This window comes from Vanessa tameamea, chromosome 29 (genome assembly GCF_037043105.1).
Source record: "Vanessa tameamea isolate UH-Manoa-2023 chromosome 29, ilVanTame1 primary haplotype, whole genome shotgun sequence".
Taxonomy (NCBI): domain Eukaryota; kingdom Metazoa; phylum Arthropoda; class Insecta; order Lepidoptera; family Nymphalidae; genus Vanessa; species Vanessa tameamea.
This window is the reverse complement of record NC_087337.1, coordinates 4,369,450-4,393,693: the sequence shown is the minus strand read 5'-3', so window position 1 is coordinate 4,393,693 and position 24,244 is coordinate 4,369,450. Positions and strand designations below refer to the sequence as shown.

General features: G+C 35.9%; 1 protein-coding gene across 1 annotated transcript; it reads left to right on the top strand.

Moving 5' to 3' along the window:
• The first annotated feature begins 4,693 nt into the window (after positions 1 to 4,693).
• Positions 4,694 to 22,473, top strand: LOC113400384 (transferrin-like). The gene is made up of 15 exons (XM_064219745.1): positions 4,694 to 4,842; positions 11,307 to 11,397; positions 11,989 to 12,125; positions 12,446 to 12,594; positions 12,965 to 13,109; positions 13,699 to 13,892; positions 14,147 to 14,289; positions 15,702 to 15,871; positions 16,221 to 16,461; positions 16,915 to 17,078; positions 17,712 to 17,854; positions 18,371 to 18,437; positions 18,891 to 19,001; positions 20,254 to 20,395; positions 21,075 to 22,473. Exons 1-15 carry the CDS (start codon positions 4,782 to 4,784, stop codon positions 21,409 to 21,411), a joined length of 2,295 nt encoding a protein of 764 aa, XP_064075815.1. The 5' UTR covers positions 4,694 to 4,781; the 3' UTR covers positions 21,412 to 22,473.
• Positions 22,474 to 24,244: the final 1,771 nt, after the last annotated feature.

The window sequence follows — 24,244 nt, the reverse complement described above, 5'->3', positions numbered from 1 at the left end:
CGATATATATGTACATCGTACATATATAAGTTATCTAAGGCAGGTTACCTTTCAAACCAGTGTCTTCCAGGAGCGGCGATGTGGTTGAACCCGTGGATGCTAGTTTTAAGGCAATATTTTTTTACGGAATTAATTATAGATTTTAAAAATTGACACCCTTTTTTCCTTTCATCAAGAGCATCCATATTATATTCCTTTGAATAATACATTTATTTTATAACGAATATTCTTATGTCACTTGTGATTACCTGAAATGGAACTTATATATATTATACCTTACAGTTGAATAACTATCTACTGCTAACTACATCATTAGCAACCTGTAAATTTCCCACTGCTGGGCCAAGGCCGCCTCTCCCTTTGAGGAGAAGGTTTGGAGCACATTCCACGCTACTCCAATGCGGGTTGGTGGAATACACATGTGGCCGAATTTCGTTGAAATTAGACACATGCAGGTTTCCTCACGATGTTTTCCTTCACCGCCGAGCACGAGAAGGACACAAATTAAACACATGAAAATTCAGTGGTGCTTGCCTGCTTAACTACATAGTTGTTGACTTTCGACCTTTTCAAACTGATGCTAGATTTAATACAATTCAGTAAAATGACGTTTCAATGTAGTCACCATTGTTAACCATACCTTCCATTGATGGGATGTTATATCCCATAAATTTTCAACTATAATGATATAATGTTTGTGTATTCCTTTAAAATTGTTATATTACATGTCTAATGTAATATCGACAGTACACTGTCACAATAAAAATCATATTTAATTTAAAAAAAAAAACCGTTATTTAGTTTTAAACGTTTTTAATAACTGTGTTTTAAGTGCTAAGCTATTTAAATTGATTTTGAAATACTAATCATTTGCGCCGACTTGCCTACCTACTGAGCATCTGATAGTCAGTGGTCACCGCTAGCCATAGACATTGATACTGTAAGAAATATTAATAATTTATGTCCCCGTAAGTTCACGGGTGGGTACCTATTCCAATGGAAGTAGGAAATAAGATAAACAAACGTTAGATTTACGTATTTCATGCGATGTGCTAATAACTCAGCTATATTGTGCACGACTAACAGTTTATGATTAATATATCTTTATTTATAATACAACAGTATTGCACTAAACTACTTAATGCCACTATAATTATACTCCTAAAATTCCGACAACAGTCTCGTCGACATTCAAAACGCCATTCTTTCGCAAATCCACAGTGAATATCATAGATTAATCAAGCTCTCGGCCAATTATATCGCGTCAATTTGCTGTCAAGTGTTGTTTATTTGGCTTTTTTCCTGTTATGGTTGGAATAGAGTATATACGGAACACGCAGCCCTACCACGAAGTAATATGAGTAGGATCGTCTTATGCTGTGTAAAAATAATCAAACATTTAAATTTCGCATTAGGACGTAGTGACGTCATTGTTGTAATGTTTTAAAACATGAAATAATATAATTATACTTACGTTCAAATGACTAATGGATTTTCCTTGTTTTATTTGTGACGTACCTGTGATTGCTTTGAAAGTTTTTTTTTAAATTAATTATCACTCATTTGTTCTTTTTTAACTTAATTGTATCTGGGTACCAGTCCTTTTACATGAGTGTAATAAGGGTCAATGACCATTAATGTACGTGATAACCTTCAGATTAAAGAACAAAGATATAAAAGAAAAATTCTCGCTTTTTTCGGCTAGGAAAGTCGGAATTCTCGGCTTTTCTCTATTATAATATGCGTCTATTATACATATACAGTAAACCTTCCTCTTGAATCAAAATCAAACTATTCTTCATTCAAGTACGCTCGTAAAAGCACTTTTGAATCGTCATGTTAGTGTTGAATTAAGTTTAAAGCTACCACCGTTTCGGAAAGTAGATTTCTACCGAGAAGAACTAGTAATAGTTACTCTTTATCACCATTTTAGTTACAGAGTATGTCAGTAAACAACGATTATATTTTTTATATATCCTGCCTAGAAGTCGGTAAATAATAAATTAAAATCCGTTATTTAGTTCAAAAGATCTAAGCTTCATTTAAAGAGATATTAGACCTCTTGGGACAACAAAAAATATATATTAGGCAGACAAAATGATACCTAGTAATTTTCACGTCACGCAATGGAAAAAAACTTATCAAAATATAAATTGTATTGATAAATATCAAGGTGACACGTAACTCAATATCCGGACGATACCGGAAGTGTGTCGATTTATTTGTCATTCATTTCTTTGAATTTAAAAATAAAATGATTTTATTAGTACGTCGATTTTTCATGAATCATTGAAGTATTTGTCTTTGAGCGATTCGAATTATTTAACGTCATTCGAAACAATCTTCGTCTAATATTTAAAGGGATGTTATGGATACGTTATTTCGGATCTGGAGATGGATATTATTTGCTGACTTGCAAGCAGGATCTATTACATACAAATATAATTGTATTTAACTACCATGTCTGTAAAAAGAATAACTATTGAGATTCTTGCCGTTTCTTCTCGGTAGACTCTACATTCCGAAACGGTGGTAGCTTCACTTAATATAGTTTGTTAAATGACGATTCAAAAGTGCTTGCAAAAGCCTACTTGAATAAAGTATATTTTGATTTTGATTTTTCCGGTTTCATTTATTTCATTATTCGAATCGGTTCCGGTTTCGGATAGATTATTATTTCGGATATCCGATGGTTTTGGTTACGGTTACAGAGCTCTAACCACTACAATCCAACAACAACAACGGCAAGCATTTCTTATTCTTCCATTCTCCTCTTTTACTCGTCATTTGTTCCATCTCTCTCATCTCATTTCAGACATATTTTTATTTAAATAAATATACATTATACATATATTGTTTATGCGTATTACCAGACCATACATGATATACGCATGTCATCCTGACCTCCCAAATGTCAGCGTCGATTGAGTGTGATCAATGATGATATTACCAATATTTTAATAAGTAACTTCTGAAACAGTAAACAAGACCTCCGATTTAGTTTAGTTGATGGTATTAGTGTCCAGTGTCGGATTGTGGCATATTTTGGAAGGTAATAAAATTATTTAAGACAGCGCAAAGAATTTTTTTAAACTTTTAAAATCACGTCTTATATTTCAGAGCGCACTTTTAACATATGGTCGCCATTAAGATATTTCGGATAAATGTTTAAAAATTTAGCAGTCTAACTCTCGAAAGGAATTCGTTTGTCACTATGTAAATTTAACATATTTAACATGTACTCGTATCGATAAACTACTAAGAACCGTCTTATCAGTGATAACAACATACTTTCCAATAATAATTGTGACATAATTTTGTATGTCGCGTACCGGCTTCGCACAGTTAGTTACTGAAGGAAGAAACTCGAAACTCAACGCAGAACAAGAACGCGAAAAGTCAGAATATTACACGCAACATTGACTTCAATCATTATGAATTTTATAGAATACACGTACCCAAATGGCAATTAAAATAATGATCCAATTAAACACCAAGATGTTAAAAATAATGTTATCCTTTAAATTTGCTCATGAGATGAATCATAAAGAAATATAAAGCATATGGTTGATGTGATGAGGCTTTGTGCAAGTCCGTTTTGGTAACCACCCACGCATCACAAATTCTAGCGGCAAGCAATACTTAGTACTGTTGTGTTCCGGTTTAAAGGGTGAAACAGTGTAACTGCAGGCACGAGGGATATAACATCTAACTTTCAAAGGTTGGTGGCCCATTGGTGTTGTACGCCATTGATGACATCTTACCATGGCCTGCTACATATGCCATATGCTTAAAAAAGCTTCTCTACTCGTTCGTGGTGATGATTTTAGGCTACACCTAATAGAAATTATCGAATTATAACATAGGAATGTTTGTATCATGCAAAGGGATGGACACTTTAGAGTTGAAATCTCTAAATATGTTTTCTTATGAGATACTTACGTTATGAAACAAATGTTCCATATCAGTTTTCTAGACTCGATAGTTTTGACTGAACTGATAGACAGTTAGGTCAAACGATTTTATAAGTACAGATAATGCTTTATTAGGAGAACCATCTAGAATTAAAAGTAAACATTTTTTTCTATTAAAATGATGAATCATATTACTACGAGTCAATCTCGTATATGTAATCTTGGGGCTCTAGACTCTCTACAGGATGTTTTTAATAGAGTGGATATACTTACAATTGCTTCACAGTATGTTTACAATAATATTAAGTATATTTACAATGATATAGATATTTTCGAAAGAAATGGTGACAATCTTTGTATGGACACGCGGAAGAAAGTTAGTTTACCTTAATAACACCTAGTTTCCGCCTTCGAAAAGTTAATACATCCTTTCTGGGGCGCGGCATTCGTGTTTATCATAAAATTCTACAGTTATTTTTAACTTGACAATAATATTTAGATTTAGATTTTGTAATTTCAAAGTTATTTTTGGAATAACAGAGACGTTAATAGTAACCCAATCATTCTTTTTAAAATTATTATGAAATCATTATATCACCAGCGACATGCATTATCAATACGGGATAGAGAATCGCGCCCTAAGGGACGCCTATGTACAAAGTTATCAGTGGCGCTGTTATCGTGTTATCACTGAATTTTTATCGCCCACCTTTACACTGAATTTCGAAACGTTGATAAGATTTCACGACTACACGACGGTTTTAAATAAAATCCTTACTGTGGTCTGAAGTAGACGCTCTTGTAGTATAAGGGCGTGGCGGGTTTTGATCCTGCTTTCTGTGGTTTTAGTGAAATCGACTGTGCGAAATGGGTTTTAAATTAATACTAGTAGCTGCCTTCCTCGTCGGTTGTGCGACAGCACAGAATTGTAAGTACTTCATTGTTATGTAATCATGAGGATATGTTAAAATTAGAATTGGAATTTGATTCCTTTAAAATAATTTAACTAACTTGCAAAAATCTGTTAACGTTAAGTACTAACTGTTCGTCCCTACTTTGTACGAGTAATATTTATACTAACCCCTCCCATTTTCCTTGAAGTTGATATGTCCTTATAATCTCAGTGAACGTGTTGCACAAGTACCTATCAAGTCAATCGAACATAATATCAGAGATTTCGTGATAAGTCAGTGCTATTGTTTATACATTTATAATAATATAAAATGATTATTACCTGTCAATCTAGAGTTCTAGAATGTATATTATACAGGGTATAATATACATTCATTCATACAATATTATACATTGGTAATTCGACGTATTCCCGTTAGGAGGTGATAGGGGTGGCTATTTGCGATAATTTTAATCCCCATATGCATGATGCAAATGTAAACCATTTTTGTGTTATCACGTTTTTTAGATTTTTTCAAAATAAGTCAAAATTGCAACTTCAAAAATTTATTAAAAAAAAAAGTTTCGATTAAAATCTACTTTTTTCTTCTGATTTATAAAAACGATTAAACACTGGATATATTTAAATATTTAAACAATAATTATCGATCCATATTTAAAAATGCGAGACGAAAACGATATTATTTCAATATTTTTCCCTCAAATATGCCTGAAAAACAAAAAAAAAATCATTATGAAACTTGTTCTGCAGATTATTTTAAAAACATAATCGTTTACTTAGCTTTCCGAAAATGTATAAAAACTAGGAATTTATTTCAAAACAACCGAAATAAAATGATCAGAAAGGACGCTGGTGGAAATTCGTATTCGCACATGACCGAATTCGTACTAAAGGTAGCTCTTTAAAATTCCCACAAAATTGATTTAAAATAATAATCAATGTAAAAAAAACTTACTTATTTACTTAACTTACTTACTTAATACAAATTTAAAATTAAATTTAGATTCATAAACAGTTCATTATCATTTTAATCCTGTCTTATCATTTTAATCCTGTGCACGTTATTTACGAAGAGGATGCTGAAAGAAGAGTTGCTTTCTGTAGATTCAGGCTTAATGAGGATTTAGAAGATGCATCTTTTTTAAAAAAAAAAATATCTAAAAAATTAAAATAAGATAAATGGGAACTAAATATAAAATAGGTCGGGACATAAATACTCTTTTAACTACAGATAGGGACGGAGTATTTATTAAAACCGACTGAAACGTCAAGAATGTACAGACGTGATGTACTAAATAATTAATATAGACTTGGAATGTTATGGAGATCCAAAACCGTAATCGTAATCATCGGATATCCGAAAATTAAATCTATCCGAAACCATAACCGATTTCGATATTTATATAGTACGAGTAGTGTAATCTTTTATATTATATTATAGCTAATTGTTTATTTATTAATACCAAATAATAACCTACGTATAAAGTCAATAAACCGTGTAATAATTTGTATTTCCAATAACCAAACAATCTAACATTCATTAGTGAAACTTTCCGAAACAATCGGATAATTAAACCAAAATAATTTCGTATCCGTAACCGTATCTGAAACCGATAAGATTATTATTCATAACATCAGATATTTGAATTAGTAGTTTTTTTTTTTTGGTGTTAACATTGCTTACGATGCGTGTTTTAAAAGTTTAAAGTGTAGCCGAGATCTGGAGTCTCCTGCCTCTACACACTCAACAATCTATTAATATCTTTAAAGTCGGTCCTCGACTCGATCGTCGTTCCATGTTTTCTAAGGGCTGTCTTCCTTCCCGATCCGACCTTGGCCATATAAAAGGGTGCCGAATACACGTCCAGCCCGGGGCGCCTAGATTGTTGAGTTTACAAATTACTTGAATCTATGAAACGGCAAAGTTAAAAAAATAGGAACACATTAATAATGCCGTCGTCCTGACCGATTTCGGTTACGGCGGTCTCAAGACAGACCAGCAAAGTACGCAGGACATAGTATATTGTACAAGTGTGAGCGAACATAATAGCCGAGATGGCCCAGTGGTTAGAACGCGTGCATCTTAACCGATGATTTCGGGTTCAAACCCAGGCAGGCACCACTGAATTTACATGTGCTTAATTTGTTTATAATTCATCTCGTGCTCGGCGGTGAAGGAAAACATCGTGAGGAAACTTGCATGTGTCTAATTTCAACGAAATTCTGCCACATGTGTATTCCACCAACCCGCGTTGGAGCAGCGTGGTGGAATATGCTCCATACCTTCTCCTCAACGGCAGAGGAGGCCTTAGCCCAGCAGTGGGAAATTTACAGGCTGATTATGTTTTATGTTTATTAAGAGCAAACACAGGTGCGCTCTTCATTCTGTCACTCTCATGTGGCGGCAAATCCGACACGAGCGGTAAGACTTCCGGCGGAGGCGCGACGGCCTTACGTCCGCGCCGAAGCACGGGCGTATACACACGTGCAACTCCGAGACTCCGGGCTGTCACTGAGAATTTTACGATGGAAAATCTTAATCGGCCAGATCTAGGGTTTGAATCATGGACGGGAATTGCGGCCTTATGTAGCCACTAGACGATGAGGCATTCACATTAACGGTACCCGTGCTCGGTTAAATTTTCTTTTTTTGCTTAATATTTGTGTTTATAATCATTATTCTCAATTTCGTTGCTAGGCGGACCCACCGGGCCATATATATTTTAAACACATTGTGTAGAACAAAGTCGCTTCCCGCTGTCTGTCCCAGTGAATACTTAGATATTTAAAACTACGCAACGGAATTTGATGTGTTTCTTTCTAATAGATAGAGTGTTTCAAGAGGAAGGTTTATATATGTAATACAGGCATATTATACACTGATAACTTTAGAGGTATATAATGTGATGTCGTAAATAAACACATTTAATGCGCTTACATTGCAAACACTGTTTGTACCCTACGAGATCAAAATAATGTACATACGACAGTATTGTAAACCTTTAAAAGGTCTACGAAAAGTCCGCGATGTCTATCTCTTAGGGATAACACACAATAACCATTTTTTTATACTTTACTTTTTACGAGAAATAATGACTTATTTTCGAAGCGATTTTAAGCAATACAGCATTAACCCTTATCCAATTAAGTACATTTAATATAGATCAATATGGAACTTTACATCATGTAATTTAATATTTAAATATTTTCTAAGATATTATAGATTTTAAATGCAAGGACATAGCGGTTTCAGCATTGCGCCCGTGCGAAGCCGGGGAGGATCGCTATTATATTTTAAATTGCTAATACAAAAGTCTTAACTATAAACAAATAGGAATTGAAAATAGTTACTGTACAAAGCATGGAAGCGTGCAATGGCGGCAAGCAATACTAGCAGCATTTCCCAGTTAAATCACAATTCCCATCTGGGCAAAAAAAATGAACCAGCCATCCTGTCAGTGGAGACAATAAGGCGAGGTGTTATACTTTTAATGAAGGTTTTTGTACGACTACTCTGAGGTTCAAGTGTTATAACTGTAGAATTAATTGTGTTTAATAAGTATTATTACAAACTATGTCACGGACACGAAAATTTATTACATATAAAGTATCTTATCGGGTCTGACGTCACGCCGGCAACGCCTCGATACTCGAACATATTAGTCAATGGGATATATACAATATTAAAATAATTTATTACAAGAATTAAGCAAATAAATTAAACAAAAATATGTGCAGTTAAAGAAAATTTATATATACTCGATAAAAACCCGGCTTCGCGGGTAAAATAAATGAAACTAAACAAATACGGCTTATCATTTATAAATAATTTACCGTGAATAAGTTTCCATTGAGTTACCGTACCCCTGCAAGAAATTCTTACTTGGAACACATTTACTGAACTCACCCGTAAACGTCAAACATGGACGCCCGTTGAACTTGATGTCATCGAATTTTATGGATTTAAATCGAAATATCTCGATTATACGAATTTTGCGGATTTAATATGTTGTCGACTAAAACAATATTATTTTTTATCGATCCATAATTGTGGATATATTTCGATCGGGACTACAGTAGACCTGGACGAAATTATTAATATAGATATTTTTATGTGTGTAAACGGTCACCACCAAAGATAATAGCGCTGTAAGAAACCACTTCTTTAACCATTCCTTACATCGCCAATGCGCCTGGGGAACTAATATGTTATGTCTCTTATGCTTGTAGTTATAACGGCTACCTCATCGTTCAAACCGGAACGTAAAATAATAAACGCAAAATAAAATACTCAGGAAGCGACCGTTTCATTTCCGATGTGCTGTATAATAACTCATTTATTGTACAATAACCCTTTGCACATAAGTGGACACTTAGAATTTTTTTTTTTAACCTGGTAACACATTAATTATGAAAGGTTTCGTTATAAAACCGTATACGTTGCTTCAAAAAATTAGCTTCAGTAATTACTTTGTGTCTGTTCTTTGTATACCAACGTTATATTTAGGCAATTTATTCAATTATATAGGTGATAATTTTGTATTTATAACGTCGGAAAAGTGTAACTACTGAGTTTCTTGGCGGTACTTCTCGGTAGAATCTACATTCCGAACTATCGGTCGCTTTACGTTTAATAAAATTCTGTAAAATGATATACATTTTAAAACACAATTGTCCGTGTATTGGAGGTCATAAATAAATAATTAGGTTCGTACCAACATCTTATACGTGAGCGCAGCCGCGGGCGGTCACTAGTAATTTAGTTATATAATATTTTGTTTTTTTTAAATAATTTATCCGATTATTACGTCATATATCGATATACAATATGTATACTGCAAACTAAGTTTAATGCCAAATATAGTATTTTAAAAACAATCAACAAACATTATTTCGAACTGGCAATACAGCCAAATTTGGTGCAGGTCAACGAAAGACCTAATCGAAACCTATCCACAGTTATAGATAGATAAAAAATAATCATTTTTAGTTTACAACATAAACCTATATCCGCAAAATTCGAATCATCGAGATAATTCGATATTAAATCAATGAAATTCAATAACATTCAAGACAGTTCAAGGGACGGCCATGTTTGACGTTTACGGGTGCGTTCAGAAAGCTGTGTAAAGAATGATTATTGTTAGTTTTCATCGCTTTAAATGAAAAATATAGATGCACGATAATCAAAAAGTCATATAAAGATAAACCGTATTTGTTTAATTTTATTTATTTCGCCCAAGCGAAGCCGTTTTCATTTAGCATATAATATTTTACGAACAAACATACGACTTCGGTTTGTTTAGTGCCGCTATGAGTCACTGGCTCGCCTTAGCGCTTATCGCGTATAATTCATACGAGTCACATGACTGTTTGACGATTACTTTACGCATATCACGATAAATATAAAATCTAGTATCTATATAATTTTATAGTATCAATAGCTCAATGGGGTAACGGCCGTCTAACGATGTAAAAACTCGCAAGTTTGATCCAGTCCCCTAGGGCTATTGTCGTTCCTATTCCCAACACAAGCTAACTAGTAAATAGTTTTAATAATTCTTTAAAATTATTAAAATATATATATCTATATATATATGTCGTGGAAAACCAATAATTTTAATTAAAAGTCACTGATACGATTGTAGTAGTAACTTGTAAACGCGGTGACGTCATTTGTTGTTGAAGTCACGTGGACAGTGTCGTGTGTGAGACCATGGGGACTGTATAAGGACACTTGTGTTTAAGTAACCGATCAGCCCACACCTCCAAGGCGAAACTGTCGGTTTACCTATTTGTAATTAATTTGTAAATTCGTAGTAATAAATCATTGCTAATTCCTACGAGTTTAATTTGATACATCGTGATGGACCCCGAACCATCACCATCGAACACAGAAAAGGACAATCATAACGCTCAGATATCGCTGCCGCCGTCATATATTTAAAAATAAAAATGACCATACGCTAACTTATGTTTCGCTAGTCAATACTAAAAGTGTAATTAAATTGAATTGTCCGTTTGTAATAATGTTTAAACGATACACAAACAAATAAAAACCACTTTTAAATTTTTGACCGTCTGACTCAGACTGACGGTCTCAGCTTGCCCTAAACGTTAGGGCAATCTCTGAAAGCTGAGGCGAATTTGATATTTTATCTAGTAACTATGGCTACTTTCTTTTTGAAAGATAACTTAGGATTGCACATGTAATAAATAAAGCAAAAAAAAAATCTTGGAACTCATCGGCCCCGATTGCCGGTATATCCACAAAAATGCCAGCGAAACGGGATTGCTTGCGCATACAACCGCGACCCTCCGACGGTAGACCCGTCTATGTGGGCCTCCAATCTAACCCTCGTGCGACGCTTCTGGTTTGGGGAGAAGGTGCACATGGTGGCGACGCCTTTGGGCTAGAGGAGTTCATAGTAACTAGACCACTAATCCGTCTGGACTAATTCCCTTTTTTTCTCTTTTAGATCGCATCTGCATACCGACCACCAGCACTCAAATATGCCAAAACTTAGACAACATTGGCAGCCAAGTGATTTGCGAAAGAGTAGAAACGAAGTAAGTATTTTTTTTTATTCATTAAACTACCGCGTCCAAATCGCGTTGATATAACATTGATGACAACAAAAGGTCGAGCTTATTGAGCTCGAGGCTAAAAGGTAATACAGTGAGGAAACCAGGGAGCCAATACTATTAACAAAATGTCATTATAGAAATGAAACGTAATCATTGCTCTTTAGCCATTCTCATGGAATCGGGAACGTACCGTAATCGTTATAATTTAGTAGAATTGGCGCCTTGTATGGAACAAAAGAAATTCTGCAGTAAAATTGGAACAGCGTGATAGAAAAACGTCTAAGACTTATCCTTATGGGGAGAGAATGTGAAGACCAAAACCGAAGTATGATTGATTCCTTGAATGTGAAAGAACCAGTTTCGAAAGTGATCCTGGTATTTCACAACCTTCAAACACCAGCTAATTTGGATTCTGATTGTTTGTTGAGAATTCCGCTCGTGGATACCTGCAATATGGTACCACCAACCAGCAATGAATAAGCCTGGTGAAAGACCAACAGTGGGACATTTGCAAGCTGTTAAAAACACCCAGTTTTCGATTTATTTTTATTTACAAATACGTTTTGTCTCCAGGGTAGACTGCGCCATAAAAATAGCACGAGGAGCAGCTGATATTGGAATTTTCTCTGAGGAGGAAATAGTGCTGCTCGGCCACCAACAGCCTAGTGAACACCGGGTGGTGGCTTCCATCAGAGATGTCTCTAGACCAGGTGACTTCTTATTACAAGATTATAGGTTTTGGACAAGCGTTTTATATTTTTGACATTTATAAAGTAAGCTATCGTGTTTCGGTAGTGATTGTACTCCATTTACTACAGATAACCTCAGCCGAGAGATCACTAAATTATTCCTCACCGTAGGTAAACGGGTAAGAAACGATGTCATTCCTGTTTAAACTAGAGATTCCTAAATGCCATCATCATTTTCAAACTATATTTCTAACACAAAAATATGACAAAGATGGACTTAAGGAATATACAATAAATTGTCGCTGAGACACTTTTTTTTAATTTGTGTGTTTTCGCTTCAGAGCCCTTCGCCTTTGAAGCGGTAGCGGTGGTGCCTTTCAACCACACTGGTGGTCTTGAAGGGCTCCGTGGTGGTAAATATTGCCACCCTGGCTTCGATCAAAATGAACAACGCTGGTCGCCACGTGTCTTAAAGGCTTTTGAATTGGCGGTAAGTTAAGATAATCCTAAAATAAGTCATCCGCCCCAACTTTTATTTCCAGGATTTAAAGCGGTTTTAAGTTTAGTCATTTATGTTATTGTTGGACTTTCAGCAAGCTCAAAGGTCATATATCTCCCTTCAGTTAGTCAACTGTCACACCTTAGTATTTTTTAGGAATAAGATGATGAGCCAGAGTAATGCTTATATGTTTATGAGCATGGGCCATTTATTGTCCATAATTCAATTTATGTTCGGTGGTGGTAAAATGAACCGCATTGGAACATAATGATGGTATAAGCTCCAAAGCTTCTCCTAAGGGCAGCTTTTTGTTAAGTACATACACCATAAAGCTATCATTAATCATGATATTTTTGCACAGGTCGCACGCACTGACCGTTGCCCAGATAGTAGCACAGATAGAAAGACAGCGGAAGAGCTGGAAGTGGATACATTGAGCAAATTCTTTACCAGTGCTTGTCGCCCTGGACCCTGGAGCGCAAACACCACAGTCGATAATGACCTCAGTATGTATTTTATAATGTAATTTATGTGTCTTTTTATGTGATAGGTAGGCGGACGGACAAATGGGTCACCGTGGTAAATGGTCACCACCGCCAATAGACTTTGGTGCTGTTAGAAATATTAGTCATTCCTTACATCGCCAATGCGCTAACAACTTTGGTAATTAAGATCTTATGTCATTTATGTCTTTACACTGACTCACTCACCCTTTAAACTGGAACACAATAATATGTCTGCTGTCTTTTGGTGGCGGTGGAATATCTGGTGTGTGGGTGACACCTTAGAACGCGTGCATCTTAACCGATGATTTCGGGTTCAAACCCAGGCAGGCACCACTGAATTTACATGTGCTTAATTTGTTTATAATTCATCCCGTGCTCGGCGGTGAAGGAAAACATCGTGAGAAAACCTGCATGTGTCTAATTTCAACGAAATTCTGCCACATGTGTATTCCACCAACCCGCATTGGAGCAGCGTGGTGGAATATGCTCCATACCTTCTCCTCAACGGGAGAGGAGGCCTTAGCCCAGCAGTGGGAAATTTACAGGCTGATTATTTATGTACTGTTTAAAAATTATATTAAATCCATAGGAAATCGCTATCCAAGTCTCTGCTCGCTCTGCGGTGAGAATGCCAACTGCTCCAGATACACCCTGGACATGGGAGTCACGGTGGCTGGCATCCAGAACACCAACAGGCACATCCAAGCGCTGGAGTGTCTCCGCAGCAACAACAACGGCACCGTCGCCTACGTCGCTTGGCAACACGTCCGAGAATTCTTCACTGTAAGTTTTTAATAAAAATCAAGTTTTTTATTTATCAAGAGACTTTGATATTTAACATAAATTATTTTTTTATCTCTTTTGCGCTGTGAAAATTAAAGATTTTAAAACAAAAAGCGATTCAAATAATTCGCAAACAATTCCGCGACGACTGGCGTAGGACCAGTCCGACTCTCACGCCGAAAAAAAAGCAATTTTCCTTATATTTATAAAGATTTATATTGTAAAGATTTTTTATAAACATTGAAATTCACCAGATTCGCAATCCCCAAGACGCGACGTCGTTTGCTTTGATCTGCGAGGATGGTTCTCTGAGAGTCCTCACTACAGAAGTCTTGACTTCCGCTACAGCGCCTTGTTCCTTCGTCAAGCAACCCTGGAGTACCATAGTGGCTTCCAGGTGAGTTATCCAATTTTCTATAAGGATCGCTGATTTCGCCAGTCGTATAAACAAGCTTGTCTGGTGGTACTACCCAGTATTATGGTGTCCTTGTTTGAAGGGTGAGTGAGCCACTGTTACAGGCCCAAGCGACGTTGGATCAGCGTTGGGTTTCGGTACCCAACTTGGAAGCTATATAGCATATCTATTTAGGACACGGTTGCTGTCATCTCAAATCTCTTTTTTTTCTGTGTGTGTGTGATTTTTTTGTCAGGATTGTTTTTACTTTTATCAATTTTGCCGTGCCTTAAATAAACTTTTCTTTTTTTCTAATGACCGCTAACCGTCAGGTCAACCTTTTAGTTTTTCATATTTTCCGACAACCCAATCGCGAACTGTCCAACTGTAACGCTTCGTAAATGTGTGTTGGTAGAGCGTGAACATAAAAGTATAACATATAAGACATTGATACGGATATCTACAGCCACTAAATGATACAAGATTTCGAGTCCAATTGAAATTTGTAAATGTTATCTGTGCGCCTGTGCGCATAGCGTCGACGGTTACTGCGATTTGTATGGAATCAAAACAGCGTTGTCAGGTGACAGAAATCGGAATCACAATTCTTGAGATTGATTATTTTACTCCGCCGTTGACAAGCATCAAACATTGATAAGACTCGACGGTGATAACGTGAACGCTCGTGATTGGTTGTCTCCAATATTTAGACAATGCAAAATTAGTAAAATTTACGTGAACTCCTCGGTGAACGTATACGACCCAAAACTCCAGGTATACCGAACATATAAACATACAGACATATAAAAAAGGACGTAAATCCAAACGAAAAACGAGATACTGGCTCTGAAACATCGGAACTCTTTGATGATCCAAAGTGATCCAATTATAAGCTAATATTATATTCGTTTATTACGCTTTCAAGTCGTAACTAATAAACTGATCATTCTGTATACAGAAAGACAGACGCTAAACGCGACCCCACCCCCCTCAAACGCGCGGGATAGGTTTGGGGGGAAATTATTTAATAGATATCGAGATCAATCCAAATTAATAACAGTGATGACGTCTCAACTTGATTAACTTCATTCATCTCATAATGAAGGTTAATAATATAAATAATAATAACAGCCTGTTAATTTCCCACTGCTGGGCGAAGGCGCTTTTTCCCTTGAGGAGAATTTTAGGATCATAATCTACCACGCTGCTCCAATGGGGTTTGGTGGATTCACATGTGGCAGAATTTCATTGAAATTAGTCACATGCAGGTTTCCTTCAAATGTTTTTCTTCACCGCCGAGCACGAGATGAATTATAAACACAAATGAAGCACATAGAAATAATTGATGCTTGCCGTGGTTTGAACCCATCTTGAATGAAGGTTACTTAGGACTTACTCATTCATGTGTCTTTCAGTTCAACCGCAGCAGCAGTCCAAGCCAGTATGCGGGAATGGTGGCCGAACGGTGCGAACCCTGGAGGCAACTCTTGGCAGTCGGTTCTGTTTAACGCCGTCATCGGTGGTGCAAATGCGCGCCTTACATTTGAAGATGGAATTCCCACAACCCAGAACTACACATCAAACGGTGAGCTTGAAGTCTCTAAAGTGAGCAACTGTGAATTTATTTTCTACTAGTCACTAGGGTATCGAACACCTGATACACTAACATTATGACCAAAAAGCGGGCTGCAACTGGTACTTTATAACGATACTAGACTCAATCAGACAAATTGCACAGCAAAGGGAATCCTCAGGGGATGGGTCGTTTTTTCTAGGATAAAAGTAACTCATGTGCTATTTCAAACTACACTCTATCTCTACGCCAAATTTCTTGCAAATCCGTTCAGCCGTTCCGGTGTTGTTGAGTAACAAACATCCATCCAACTTTCGTATTTATAATAAATAATAATTATCTTAATACTTCTACATTTCAGTTCGGAACTTCACAACAATCACCGGTTCTTCGTCATGCATCCCGGCTCGTCGCTGGTGTACCATCTCCGCTCAGGAGCACAACAAGTGCACTTGGATCCGTAGCGCCGCATACACGCTGGGCATCGAACCCGCTATATCCTGCCAACAGAGGAGCAACATCTTCGAATGTCTGACCGATATCAGAGATAACACCGCTGATTTCACCGTCACTCCCTCTAATTATGGCTATTTGTCCAGACAGTAAGTGAAGATTTAATTATTTTTATTGAATCTTCTAAATTCGGGATCTGTACTATAGAAATATTTGCAGAGTAAACCAGTGAATAAGTAACCTACTAATTGTCCGAAAAGAGTAACAACAGAGTTTCTTGCCGGTTCGTCTCGGTCGAATCTACATACCGAACATGTGATAGCTTTAAATTTAATTTATCCATCTTAAATGACGATTCAAAAGAGCCTACTTGAATAAAGTATATTTTGATTTTGATTAAGAAGTCGTGAAGTTAATCAAAGATTAAGGGTTCAAGGCCAGGCAAACACCACTGAATTTTCATGTGAGGAACCTGTCGGAGTAAAATATGCCACATATATGATCGCCAATTCCTCTCCCCTCAAAAGGAGAGAAGACCTTAGCCTTCTAATATAACCAAAGTTGACACATCATAAACTAACATTCCGAATCCCTGTCCGCAGACACTACAGGCTCTCGTCAGTGAAGTTGGTACAGAACTCCCGCAGCAACCCGCTGGCATTCACTCGCGTCGCCGCCTTGCTGCGCGAAAGCAGCACGCAGTCGATCACACGGTTCGAAAACTTAAGAGGGAAGAAGGCTTGCTTCCCTGAGTTTGGAGGAATTTGTAAGTACTCATGTACATTCTGGATTTTCTGATAGTATAGGTTTTTTTTATTTAACTTGTAAAACCATTTGAAAATTTTCTATACATAGTATGTATGTCATTGTTTCAATCAAAATAATTAATACTATTATGGATATTAAGAGTACCAACTTTGTTAAAAAACATCCCAAAGGTGGTCTTGTGCTCCGAGATTATAAATAGCTTTAATCCCCTTCTTTAAATACGTGAATACGTATTCTAAACCTGCCGAATTACCACAAAGTTATACATTATAGTTAAACAGTATAAATATCAGCTAGCTGTCTAACATTCCTAATCGCGTATATTTCAGATTTGACAAAACAAGCGAGAGTTCCAATAGAACCAATAAATTCAAATCTATACTAATAAACCTTTATTACACACGGTTACACTAAGATTTCTATCGTCCAACGTTAATTTATAATACTACCTTTCCCTTTTTTAATTATTAGTTGATCATTTTATGATATATTACATTTTAATCAAATTATTAGAACTCGGAAGTTAGAATAGTGTGCAAAGGTAACTGGTATTATAAGTCGATTTTCGATTTAAACGGCCTCGACCTGCAACTGCGGTCCACAGCGCACTAACTCGGCAAGTGTTCTGCAGCGTACGTGGCCTTCGTGCGCGCGGCCCACGAGCGCGGCGTCATCAGCAGCTCCGAGTGCGACTACGGCCGCGCCGTCGGCGAGTTCCTCGACAGCGCATGCGCGCCAGGCGCACTCGACAACTCGCACGCCCTCACCGAGTCCGTGAGTACTCGCTCCACGGGCGATGGCCCCGTCGAAGATGTCATGTTTCGTGTGATATTAACTGACTCGCCCTTCACGGCAGAAGCAAAACTTTGCTGTTCGACGGTAGACTTGGCATTCCATTGGCAATATATTTTATCTTAAGGAGAGGGAGTCGGTTTGTCCGTGAACGAATTCCATAGCAATAATATAAATATTTGAGTTAAATATATTTTTAAACATTTTTTTAGATTTACTGACACAGTAATTATATTTCCCTAAAATAATAATTTAGTCAACTACAACCCCAAACACCAATTTGGGACTAAATTTGTGAGTCACAGTCATTGTTAGACGCACGGAGTTAACAGGTAGGTCTTTTGTAATTCAATCAAGGGATTCCTGTTAACATTTTATTTTACCGGATTCACACTAAGCTATTCAGAGACTCACTTAACACACAAATCCTCGACAGTAATCCAATCATTTGGGTTTGACTATATCTTCACACGAAACATATATATTCTCGTATTTCAGAACTACAACGCCACCAATTTGTGCAGCTTATGCAAATCATCAGTATCAGTAGCCGGCGGTAACGATTGTAAGTCCATTTCATTATTAAATTTTACTATAGATAAACAGACGAACAACTGGACCACCATATGGTAGCCACCACCCATAATCATTGGGACTGTAGGAAATATTAATCGCTCCTACATTTCCAATGCGCCACCAACTTTGACCACCAGCGTGGGCGTGCAGCGTTTTCTCTTGAACCAGCGACTCAAGCGGGGACGTAGCGCCTCCACTGTCACCAGTGACCAGATCTTCCTCCCATCGGACGATCAGGGCTTGCTGGGCTAGAGCCCTGATCATCATTATCGAGTTAGAAGATGTTATGTCCCTTGTGCCTGTAGTGACTCAATATTATGTGCAGTGCTTAGCGGTAGAATATCTGATGACTGAATCTACCCAGACAGAGCACACAGTCCACAATAAAGAATAAATAATATTTTTAGATATTATCTTAATATGACTTTGGTAATATTTGCAGTCACGTGCGCCTACGATGAAACAAACATGTTCTACGGCAATAATGGCTCGATACTGTGTCTGGCTGATCCGAACTCAGACATCGCTTTTGTGGAGCTGCAGAATATTGAGTGTAAGTTTATTTATTAACTAGATACGAACCCGGCTTCACAAGGGTAGAGTAAGGGTATAAGTAAATTGGTTTATGCTGAACCAGTAAATACAATCACCGACATATTCCAACCATTTTACACAAAGCTTTAACAAATTATGCACGAAAACCTTCTCCATGGAAAAATTAAGTTTACGATTTGTTAAAATTATTTTTATATAATTCAACGACAAATATAAATATTATTTACAATAACGACTTCAAATGAATTCTAAATCTTGATTTGGCTGAACTTGAGGTCCTGCTTTACGCGCTGACATTCAGACTTATAACAGAGTTCGTGTTCGTGATCAAAAAAATCTAATCAAAATATACTTTATTCAAGTAGGCTTTTACAAGCACTTTTGAATCGTCATTTAACAAACTATATTAAGTGAAGCTACCTCTCGGTAAAACAGGCAAGAAACCCTTTTTCAACATTTAAAAATACAAAGTCATGTTAGTTAAATATAATTATATAATCTTTTAGTGAATAAAATTTTTACAAATGATTTGAATTTATGAAACGGCAAAGTTAAAAGTGTCTGCGGAATTTTATTTGAGGACTCAGGGTTAGGGTACAAGTTTGTTTTATCAGTTTTTTCTTTATACAATCTATCCAATATATATATTTATATAATATTCTTTTGTCGTCTGACCCAAAGATGATGTTCTTAGACCTCGTATGAGAAAACTGGCAATGGCTATACTGCCAAGAGCCAAAGACTTGCTTCTTCAACAGAGGCAGAAGTATAATTTATAGATTTAGATAAATCACAAAATATTAATAGCGGTAGTGAATTAAAATCGTTGTAAAACATTTTTACGTATTATTGTGATATAGAAATAAAATCAAATCAAATTTAAAGAAAAAAAAATTTTTTTTTGCCCCCCTGTGCGACGCATCCTAAGCGGAGATCCTCACATACCCTTAGATGGGCTGTCAGCATCCGGCCTATTTTATGACTCCTGCTGAACCCCCCCCCCCCCCCTAATTTCGTTGTCGAGTTCATTTAGAGTTCATTATATTTCGATAAAATTGACTAATAAAAACTCAAGTGCTTTGTTTTGGCTTTTTTTTATTATTATTCAAATTCTATTTTTAAAATTACATTTAAGCATGTGCTATGCACGTAACATGTGTGTGCTTTTGAAATTTGTGTGTGTGTAATCTACCTATCAGAAAGTGTTAATAGCTTCAATATTTTTATTTATAATTTTGTTTCTCGTTCAGCTCACCTGCGCACAGCTGGCTTGCAACAAACGGACGTACGAATGCTCTGTCGTAACAACACACTTGCGGCGAGCACTGGAGTGACCGTCGACCAGAACTGTCTCCTTGCCTACGTGGTCGACTCCGAGGTGCTGGCTAGACGGTTAGTAAAAGTCTTTACTTTATACTGTATTACTTGGTGGTAGGGCTTTATGCTAGCCCGTCTGGGTAGGTACCTCCCACTTATCATATATTCTACCGCCAAACAGCAGTACTCAGTATGGTTGTGTTCTGGTTTGAAGGGTGAGAGAGCCTTCGTAACTACAGGCACAAGGGACATAACATCTTAGTTCTCGAGTTTGGTGGCGCATTGGCGATGTAAGAATTGGTTAATATTACTTAACGCGTCATTGTCTATGGGTGGTGGTGACTACTTACCATCAACTGGACAATACGCTCGTCTGCCAAACTGAAAAATAAAAAGAAAACATGGATACAGCCTTTATAAAAGAGGCGTACAATTTTTGACCTTATCGGTACATAGCGATCTCATTCAGACAACCAACTGTGTAGGTTAGGACAGCTCATAGAATATGTCATAAGTTGCAATTTTGACTTATTTTGAAAAAATCTAAAAAACGCGATAACTCAAAAATGGTTCACTTTTGCATAATGCATGGGGGTTAAAATTATTGCACATAGTCACCCCTATCATCTCCTAACGGGAATACTTCGAATTACCAAAAACCCTGTATATATAAGATGTTTCATTTCTATCGCGTGTACGGTGTTGCATGTGCAATTATTTATATAATACATTTGATTTTTTTTTTTTATTACAGCAACGACCCTCTCTTGAACAGCCTCAACACGATGCTGGACAGTCTTGAAATGCACTTTGGATACAGTGCGGCTAATGGCGCTCAACTAATCAACCTGGAAATGTACTCTCCATTTGATGGGATCAGCGACCTGCTCTTCAAAGATACCGCCATCGGCCTATCAGAGCCGTCCAGCGAATCAACTAGCGAACCAATAAAGAACTATAATGAACTATTCCAGCACCTGGAGTCTTGTACAGGATCAGCTGCTCCCCTACCAGGGCTTGCGACGAGGAGCTTCGTCTCATTCATCACCCTGATCGTGACCTCTCTTGTCGTACGTTTCGTTATGAATTAAGCGCTTTCGAACTGCTTGGTGCCTTGAAAAATTAAAAACACAGATAATATACGTTTTAAAACACATGTAATTTTTTAGATTAAAAAAAAAAAACCACTTCAGTTAATGATATTATTCCATTATCTGTATTTACATGACATTTATTTTTTTCAAACAAGGCATATTAGCAACTTTTTTTATTAGCTAGATTATATACAATTTTGTAAGTAAGTTTAGTACATGTATATTATATAACTGTTTTATGTAATGTTGAAAGAGTGAAGCAAAATATGTTAGAGTAGATTATTGACAATCAAGGACGTAAGGTGCGTTACCCTTGCCTTATCAAAATGGTAAGAATTAAACCAAAAAATATTTGCTGTCTGTAATATGTATTTTTTACTATTTTATTACTTATGTTTTTAGAGTAGTCATGAAATTTATTACATACATATATTTCAATTAAACAAATATTTTTCCGAAGTGTAGTAAGCAGTGGTTGTTTGGTGCAATACCTTTGCCTTTTCCAATAAAAAATAATTAAATTATGATATTATTTTTCTACATTTATTCATCGAAAATGTAAATGCATTTTATATTTAAAATATTTACAAAAAAATACATTTGTAAGTGTGATTGTTTGTAATTCCAAATTAAATTAAAAACCGAAATTTAGTTTACAACTGCCAAGTGATTTTGAATCGTCAAGCGTTACCACCGAACTATAAAGCCCAGCAAGCACAGACATGACAATGCTATTAAAAATAAAAATAAATTAAACTTTAAACAATCCTTTTTATATTTAATAACAATAAACATTTTTAGCAAATAATAAATTGTATAATTATAATAATTTTTATTTATGGTATCGAAGAACGGCTACGCTACAACAATTTAGACATCCGTACTCGACGGCGGTTTATCGCAGTCTGGCGTTTTCAAAGCTATGCGTCTGCAAAATTAGTATTCTACAAAATCCATTGCAAAAAGTATATATATATTGGATATAATTTCGGTTCATACAAGGGCACGCATTGCATGTGTTAGAGTGGTTTGAAATAAAATACGTTTTTTTTAAATAAATTCTTTTATTTAATTGACCTAAAACCATATAAATTACATTCTCATAAACTCAATTCCAATCGAATAAGTTGATTCGATAAATAAAAAAGTGTACACATATTCAATACGATTTGTTAATAGATCGAAACAAATAGTTCTTGATTAATATAAATTTATTTATAATACAACACTATTTCACTTAGTTTATATTCACTTTAATTTTACATCCAAAGTATCGATAAAAACTTTGCCGATACACAAAACTTCATTTATTTAATCAAGAATGAATATCATAGATTGTGTTTATAATTCATCTCGTGCTCGGCTGTGAAGGAAAACATCGTGAGGAAACCTGCATGTGTCTAATTTCAACGAAATTCTGCCACATATGTATTCCACCAACCCGCATTGGAGCAGTGTGGTGGAATATGCTCCATACCTTCTCCTCAAAGGGAGAACCTTAGCCCGGCAGTGGGAAATTTACAGGCTGTTTATGTTATGTTATGAATATCATAGATTAATCAAGCTCTCGACCAATGATACGCGTCAATTCAACGTCAAAGTTGATTTTATTGTCGTTACTAATCCTTGAATAGAATAAGTTGTAAATTGTTTTATTTAATTTTAAATACTACTACTACTACTACGCAGCAGGTCTTTGCCCGAATTCGGATAAATATAAAACTAAAACAGAATTGATAACTTAAACTAATCGCTGCGGTATGCGTAAGAGAAAGGGAATCCAGACAGACTGGTGCCGTAACGCGTTACGTAACGAAGCGGTTTACCCTCCTATAAAGAAGTTATCACTTCAAAATTGGTTAATTAATTCCAAGTAGCCCTTTGGCAGTTGACCAAAGATTATACTACGTACATAGAAAGTACGTCATGTGTCTATTCCTCTCTAACAACAAATACTTGGTGTGAAAGAGCGAGTCAAACATATGTTAGATATACAGCTTAGAGTTAAGGAGATTTTTTCTCTACATAGTATAAAATAAAGTCGCTTCCCGCCATCTTTACGCGTAGATCTTTTAAACTACGCAACGGATTTTAATGCGGTTTTCATTGATGCACAGAGTGATACAAGAGTAAAGTTTATATGTATAATACAAACATTATAACATAGGAAAGCCGATAATTCCTTTTTATCTTTGTAGTTCTACCTAAAAGTTGTATATTTTTTGTATACGTGATTTAAATTAACACAGTTAAATAATAATTTACGTCGACGTATACTCGTATATACTAGCTAAAGCAGGCAGACGATCTTAATTTAAAAAAATGGAACACTTTTTAGTGTTTCTTAAAATGTCTGTAAACAAGATGGCGCTGTTATTGATGGAGAATAGGTTACATTTAACAGAGAAATATAGACTAAATAGATATCCGTATTCAACGTACTTTTTTCAAAATAATCTGTTAATCAAATTTATCAATCCGAATTAATAAACGCTGTATTTTAAATTCAGTCGATTATTTAAGCTTCATTAACTGTATTTTACGGGATTTACACATTTATGGGATTCTTATATGAAATACTTCTCATAACTACCAACAACATACAAGATAATTTTGAGTATATTAGCATAGATTATTATTTTAAGTCAAGGATGTATATTGAATCACATTTGCCTACCAAACGGAAATGATTAAACATGTCTATCTTGTTTATACTTTTTATTAAATAATTACCTTAAAGTACTTTACTGTACACTAAAGTCGGTATAATTTAATTTGCGATAACTATACTAATAATAATTAAAAGTTTTATTTATATATCTAATCATTT